General features: G+C 40.5%; 1 protein-coding gene across 1 annotated transcript in view; it reads left to right on the forward strand.

The window, feature by feature from the left end:
- cacna1c (calcium channel, voltage-dependent, L type, alpha 1C subunit) overlaps window positions 1–8,109 on the forward strand; it is an 890,104-nt gene that overhangs the window by 858,253 nt on the left and 23,742 nt on the right. Inside the window, exons 45-46 of the mRNA XM_043708872.1 lie at window positions 1,116–1,231; window positions 4,845–4,966. Coding sequence (XP_043564807.1) covers window positions 1,116–1,231; window positions 4,845–4,966 — 238 coding nt within the window. The remainder of the gene's footprint in view (window positions 1–1,115; window positions 1,232–4,844; window positions 4,967–8,109) is intronic.

Raw genomic sequence — 8,109 nt, forward strand, 5'->3', positions numbered from 1 at the left:
ATAAATGATTTGGATGTGAGCATAAGAGGTATAGTTAGTAAGTTTGCATATAATTCTGGTCTTTCTATCGGAAAGATGTTGTGAAACTTGAAAGGGTTCAGAAAAGATTTACATGGATGTTGCCAGGGTTACAGGATTTGAGCTATAGGGAGAGGCTGAACAGTTTGGGGCTGTTTTCCCTGGAGCATCGGAGCTGAGGGGTGACGTTATAGAGGTTTACAAAATGATGAGGGGCATGGATAGGATAAATAGGCAAAGTCTTTTTCCTGGCGTCGGGGAGTCCAAACTAGAGGGCATTGATTTAGGGTGAGAGGGGAACGATATAAAAGAGACCTAAGGGACAACTTTTTCACGCAGAAGGTGGTACGGGTATGGAATGAGCTGCCAGAGGAAGTGGTGGAGGCTGGTACAATTGCAATATTTAAGAGGCATTTGGATAGGTATATGAATAGGAAGGGTTTGGAGGGATATAGGCTAGGTGCTGGCAGGTGGGACTAGATTGGATTGGGATATCTGGTCGGCATGGACGGGTTGGACCGAAGGGTCTGTTTCCATGCTGTACATCTCTATAACTCTATAACTGTCAAAACTGAAGTGTGCTTCCGCATTTCTGAGTGGAATCTTCTCACAGACATATGGAGCTCCCTTCTTTCATAAAAATTAAGGGCCCATGCAGTAATCTGCATGAGATTGCTATTCCTCAGAAAATCTGGCCCATTAACTCCACAGCTGCTGCCTGACCTTCTGCATTTCCCCAACACTTTCGATTTTTATTTCGGATTTTCAGCATCTCTCAATAAAGCAAAGAGCTGCAGATGCAGGGGATCTGAAGCAACAAAGACAGAAATTGCCAGAGGAACTCAGCAGGTCTGGCAACATCTGTGGGAAGAAAACAGAATTAACATTTCAAATCCAGTGACTCTTCTTTAGAAGTTCTTTGAAGTACTTTACTTTTATTCTAATGAACCATCATTAGGTACTATCATTAATGCTAATATATTTGATTCTCTAATAATTATCTGCATAATAAGTCAGAAATATATTCATTTTTATCTATCTTTATCTTTTATTTTAATGATGTATTTTGGTTGTTTGTTTTTGCTTAACCCTTACAGGAATTCATATAAAGAACATGATGAAAAACAGCTCACTCCACCAGTGGACTGCTGTGAGGCAAGTGATAAAAAGACCCTGTCTCCTTCAAAAGGACTTCTTTCAGCAACATCATTAGGTAACTTAAAATATGTAATTCAAATTTAGTTTTTATTATAACCAATACTGATAATTAGAATTGTTGAATGAAACAAATACAATATACAATTTTAAGATACAGGAACAGTTGTGGTTCTTTTCCAAAGGTGCACCTGTTGATGTCTAGATGGAATAGTTCATAAACAGATTTGATCTGTTATGAACCTATACCTAAGATTTTGTTTACTCCAAATACATTGGCATTTCCAACCAACCTATACTTACAATCTGAATGACATACTATAGAATATGATTAGATTAGATTAGATTAGATTAGATTAGATTAGATTACAGGCAATTTAGCATGGCCAATTCACCTGACCTGCACATTTTTTGGATTGTGGGAGGAAACCGGAGCACCCGGAGGAAATCCACGCAGACACGGGGAGAATGTGCAAACTCCACACAGTCAGTGCTGTGAGGCAGCAGTGCTAACCACTGTGCCACCGTGCCACCCACAAATATGTGGTATGCTAATTAATTCTCCCTTCATTTGTATATGGAGAATAAAATTCATCAGGATTCCAGGAATGATATAAACTACAGTTCTGATGTGAACGGTTAGCAAACTTGTAGATAGAGTATAGTATTTGCTAAGTATTACTGATCTCTCATGGCAAAGTATTTATTATGTACTATTTTATCCTGAATGTTTCAGATATTCTGATTCCTGTCAGAACAATTTGACTATTGGTTATCTTCATCAAAATACACACTTAACTGTCAGTGACTTTTCTGGCCAAGATTCTGAGTTTGGCCTTTTCCAAACATGTCCAGAGGTAAACAAAGACAAATCCACACAGTGCAAAAGCAGCTTTGCATGGCTAGACGCAACATTTTTTTCTGTCACTTGATGCTATATTTCAGCAGTTAAAGGGTCTAATGACACTGACAGTGACTGAGTTGTGTGTAAGATGTATGAGTGGGGTAAATGGCAGGAAGGTGGGTGAGTACTTAAGGTTGGTCAAGGTGGCAGATCCAGGAGGGTAAGGTTGTTCAGGACAGGCTTGGTATGGGGTCAGTTTAAGAGTTGTAGAGGGTTTATAGCAGGTTTTTCAACCTCCAACGTTTTCATGGAAAATTATTAGGCTTCAATTAGTTGGATCCTTCTGATTTCACAAATTTTAATGAACTTGTTCAGTAGGTTCCAGATGTAGGAGACTTGCCCATCAGAATATTAAATTTCCAGAAATTAGTGAAACCGATAATGAACTTATTGAGTCATGAAGACTGCAGAGCCCTCAAGTGAAAAATGAGATGCGATTCTTCCTGCTTGCACTGAGCCACGCTGAAGCAGTGTAGCAGGTCAAAACCCAAAATGTTGACCAGGATATATGGTGGTGTGTTGAAGTGGCAGGCAACTGGAAGTTCGGTGTCATTATTGCAGGAGGTGTTCTGCAAAGCATTCACCCAGCCTACATTCACCTCAACAATTTGCCTGCAATTCACTTAGTCCAGTCTACTGTATTTGCTGCTCACAATGTGATCTTCTCTACATTGAGAGACGAAGCACAGACAATCTTAGAACTTAAACACCTTCTTCTCTATCCTTTACCCACCACCACATGACAGGCCCTGTACTGACATGGGCTGTTTTCAGCACAGCCATTTTCACTTAATTATGTTCCTCATTATCAGCTTTACTTTCTTCCTGGCTTACTATTGTTCATCTGCCTAACTGTCGTTCTTTCTGTCTGGACTATGTCTATCTGCTCACTCTTCTTGAACTCCTCCATCCCGTGTCTTCAGCATATATACACCTTTTTCCTGGGTGCTATCAATTCTAAAGAATGGTCACTAGACTTGAAACATTAACTCTGCTTTCTCTCCACAGATGCTCTGAGACCTGCTGAGTTTCTGCAGCCATTTTTTTTTATACATGTACAAATGTTAGCTGAGAATGGACCCAAATCTGTCTGAAACGGTCCTTTCTCCAACATACTCACACATGAAGAAATAATCACTTATGGGAAATACCAGAAGGTTTCGAGCTTCTGTGAAACCATACACCTTTTTAAAATATATTCATGGGATGTGAGCATACTGCCAATCATGATTGCCCTTGAGAAGGTGACAGTGAGCTATCTTCTTGAACCATGACATTCTATTTGCTGTCAGTAGATCAACAATGTCACTGGGAAGTTTCAGGAATCTGACCCAGAGATAGTGAATGAACGGCAATATATTTTCAAGTCAAGATGCTGAGTGGCTGAGAGGGGAATTTGTTGGCTTTGTATTGGATGGTGTCAAGCTTCTTGAGTATTGTTAGAGCTATACCCACCTAAGCAAGTAAAGAATATTCCATTGCACTCCTAAATTGTGTTTTGTAGATTGTGGATAGGCACTGGGGAATCAGAAGGTGAATTTTGTGCCAGGTTTAATTCTGATCAGTGGAGAATTTTCCCATTGTTTTCAGTTTTGCTAGGGTCCCTTCATGTCAAAGGCAGTCATTCTCACTTCATTTTGACATCAAGGCAGTATAACAGGAGAAGAGAGAAAGGAGGGAATATTAGAAAAAATTGAAAGAAAGAAATGAGGTGTTGAATTAGAAATGAAGAAATATCTAATGATTGTTGGTTCTCCTTTTATCAATAAAAACTAAGACTGGATTTTTGCAACAAAAGAGACCACCTTCCATTTTCAGAGGGGAGAGAATGGAGTCAGGTTGTGATTCGTGCATGTGCATTTCACAGAGGCAGTCACCTGCCCGTAGAAATCAGCAGCTATTTCCGCTCCTGTGTAATTTTGATAATTTATGAGTGTAAAATTTAAATGTAATATTCTACAGATTAGGTCTGGTAGCATCAGGTCTAAATTTTGTGGATATATTTGCAGAGCTAGGGATTACCTTTTGGAGAAGTAAGATACCACTTTTGATAAAGCCCCAGGAAACCAGATCAGTTGTCCTTTGGAAGCAAGCATAAATGCGATGATATGATTGACAGTAACAAGTGGATATAATTTCTTTGAAGTGGGGCTAAGAATACCATTGCTTGTTGTTGTAAGGGTTTATGCATTTGAATGAAATGTTTGTTAATATAAAGCATTATGAGTGGAAGGAATGTTGTAAATTATTTTTTATGAATGAAGGTGTTATTTTTCAGTGTAATGAAGTCTGCAATAGACACTTAGTATTATATTTTATCTCTGCATAGGCCTTGATATGTGTTCATGGTGGATACTTGATGAGTTAGCATGATAGGCGCAAGGGCAAAAAGAGTATTCAGTGAGGTAGTATCAGTTGGCATACTCTGCAACTATGTTGACATATGGTCTATAAAGGGTCATGAGTGTCAAGTGTTTTTTGAAACATCAACAGAGTGCCAGGAAACAGAGGCAGATCTTCCACCAAGATTGCATTAGTATTTCTCCATTCTCATTCTGAGGTCGTCTAGCCTGCCACCCCAGAATGAAACCCCCAATTTCCAAGTCACTTTTTCTTAATCAGATTTGCAAAGCTGAGAATTTTCCTAACTCTATTCTCCCAACCCAAAAATGAAATCAAAGCCTGAGTCTTCATTCGCCTTACTGATATATCAATAATCGGTTACAGCTATTTACATGCCCTTGTTTAATATATTTGCTTCTTGAAGGGAGAAGATCATCATTTCACCTGGAGTGCCTAAAGAGACAGAAGAATCAGGGCTTGGAAGTTCCTTGCACAACTCCACTCTCTCAGAGGACAGCATTCCCACTACATTTAATTCAGCACCAGGTAACAGAAAGTTACAAATATTCACAACTGCTTCTGTTACAACATTATACTCTATCTTTTACCAAAATGAATGGCTCGCAGAGACCTTTACTATCCAGTACCTGGACAAAGTAGATATTGGGAAGATGTTTCCATTGTTAGGAGAGACTAAGACCAGAGGGCACAGACTTAGAGTAAAGGGAAAGCCTTTTAGCACACAGATAAGGAGAAACCTCTTCAGCCAGAGAATGGTGAATCTATGAAATTCATTGCCACAAAAAGCTGTGGAGACCAGGTCATTGAGTATGTTTAAGACTGAGATAGATAGATTCTTGATCGTCAAAGGGATCAAGGGTTATGGGGAGAAAGCAGGAGATTGGGTTGAGAAACTTATCAGCCATGATTGAATGGTGGCGGCAGACTCAATGGGCTGAATTTCTGCTCCTATGTCTTATGGTACCCCAGTATGCTGTGTGTAAATATTTGATTTGACTTAGCACAGTTTGGTTTACTGATGTTCTAAATTGCTAGTTTTATTGCTACTAAATGAATGAGAGTGGGTTAGTCAGGTCATATTTCTGGTCAATAATAACCCCCAAGGATACTGACTGTGGAAGATTGTTCAAAGGTAATGCCATTAAACACTAAGCGACTGTCCAGTTATCAAAATATCGAGAGCGATTCCTTTTTTTTAGTGATGGTCATTCTCAGACACGTGCATGACACAAATATTCATTGCCACTTATAAGCTAAAGCTTTTTTTAAAATTATTCATTCATGGGATATCAGGGAGAAAGTGATTAGAGTTGAAAGCTAGTCAGATAGAGGCAAGAATTTTAAAGTTCAAAGAGAGCAGCGAAAGTTTAAAGAACAGGCCTGAAAACGAACAATGCAACAGTGGTGAGAGTTAAGAGTTCAGGTGAGACTCTGCATTCTAAAGAAAATTGATGTGTGATATACTAACCAATTACTTTTCATGAAAAATGGTGTGTATTTTTTCTCCCCCTCTAAACAAAATTATTTATTCAAATTAGGAGCTCGGAAGTTAAAAACATTTGAAGCCTTATTAAGTTATTTGTATAATGCAATAAGATGGCCGGGCAAGTGATCGGTTGCATCCATATAATGTAAATGCTGGTAGACACCTGTGTAATCTATGATGACTACATCTTTAGTTTGCAGCTCTAGGAATTTGGGCTCAGAGTTAGTGAGCCAGAAGGGACACAGTTTAGGACATTGCAAGGCATCATGGAGAGGAATTTATCTGGGAAATTTGCTCTTTTAAGCTTCGTTCTTCAGATTTGGTCTGTGATCTGAGGCAGGTTGCAGTGACTGCAAGTGGAGCAGCAATGGAGATCAAGAAGGCAGAAGTAAAGAATCCTCAGTCCTTGTAATTCTCCAGTAATTTCATGTTTTTTTGAATTGGGATTGATGTCAAATAACATCAACTCCTGGAGCTTTGCAACAAATAGGAGTTTAATTACAATCAATTATTTTCAGCAGCATGAGATAGGGTCATGAAGAGAGTAGTTGCTGCAACCTGTGCCAGCTTCTTGATTGCTTCTTCATTGGTGAAGGCCATTTGAAGCTGAGCAAATTTTTCTGCCCATTTTCTGAAATAATGAGCTTTTTCTGTAAGTAGTGCTGACTTTTGGCTTTGAGGATTGGTAATGAACCACTAGAATGGGGTATGCAGATAAATTTCTGAGCATCGTAATATCTCTTCTGGTCTTTGTGGCCTGCTTTCTGATTCAACCAAATGTATTGCATGCCTCCAAGCTTGCACTGGGTAGTCCTGTAGCTATCCTGTAGGCATCTTACTTGGATATTGATGCTTTGTTATTGCTTCAGACCTTCAGTCTCTAGATAATCAGAAACCACACATACCATGTAAGATTCATGTTAGGACCTCTTATATAATCCAAGATACTTACTACATGGGAATTGCCTGAGGGATTTATACTTTTAAAGGACAATTGCTTGGTGTCTGTAACCCTTTAAAAATCACAATGAGTTACTCAGAGAATTCTAACTATTCATCTTAATAGATAGTTAGGAAAGGTCAGAGGATTAAAAACTACTCTGGGATCCAAGATGGCGGCGACCCAGTAAGACTGAGTCTATAGTGCTCCTCCCAAGACTTGGGCACAGTGGGTCACCTACCCCCTACCAAGCTCACCAAATCATTTATAAATCATTTATAATAGTTTAGTAACTCAATTAGTTGTGTAATATTACATTTAAACAACTTAATCCTAAGTTAAAATGACTAAAGGGAAGGGAGCCCGCAGCTCTCAGCAAGCAGGAACCCCTCCCCCACACTCTCCAGCTGCAGCAGAGGCGTCCACAGCCGCCCCGAAGGACTTACCAACAGTAGCAAGTCTTGCAGAAATGCTTTCCAAGCTTGACTCGAAGATCGATGCCTTTATCGTCAAATCCAGAAATCGTTGGGAGTCGCTCTCGGCCGCGCTGAAGAAGCACGACCGTGAAATTGATGAAATTCAACGCCGAGTCGGAGGGGCGGAGCTAAAGGCCGCAACCTCGGAGACAACTGCTCAATCGGCCGTGGATCAGGTCCGGACCCTCGAGCAGCGAGTCCGGACCTTGGAAAATCATATTGACGACCCCGATAATCGAGGTCGTCGAAAAAATATTTGTTTGCTGGGCCTTCCCGAACGGGAAGAGGAAGGCCAGCTTACAGCATTCCTGGAGCAGTGGCTGCCACAACTTTTAAATCTGCAAGCTGGAACAGGCCAGGTAAGGGTGGAATGGGCCTACCGGGTAGCAATACGCGGGCCCGGCTCGAACCAGCGCCCACGCCCGGTCCTGTTCCGGCTGCAGAGCTACAGGGAGAGGCAGAAACTCCTAGAAGCCTCTAGAAATCGCGGAAAAGACCCCCAAGCTATGATCTACAAAGGATCCAAGATCATGCTATTTCAGGACTTTACCCCGGCTCTGGTTCGAAAGAGGAAGACATTTGACGAGGCGAAGAAGCGTTTAAGGGACTTAAATGTACAGTACTCCTTACGCTACCCAGCGATGTTACACTTTAACCATGAAGGATCTGTATATAACTTTGGATCACCAGAAAAGGCTAAGGAATTCTTGGACTCCCTTAGATAAACTGTAGGACATAATGGATGTTGGTCTGCCTCCCCCCCCCC

Source organism: Chiloscyllium plagiosum, chromosome 19 (assembly GCF_004010195.1).
Source record: "Chiloscyllium plagiosum isolate BGI_BamShark_2017 chromosome 19, ASM401019v2, whole genome shotgun sequence".
NCBI lineage: Eukaryota > Metazoa > Chordata > Chondrichthyes > Orectolobiformes > Hemiscylliidae > Chiloscyllium > Chiloscyllium plagiosum.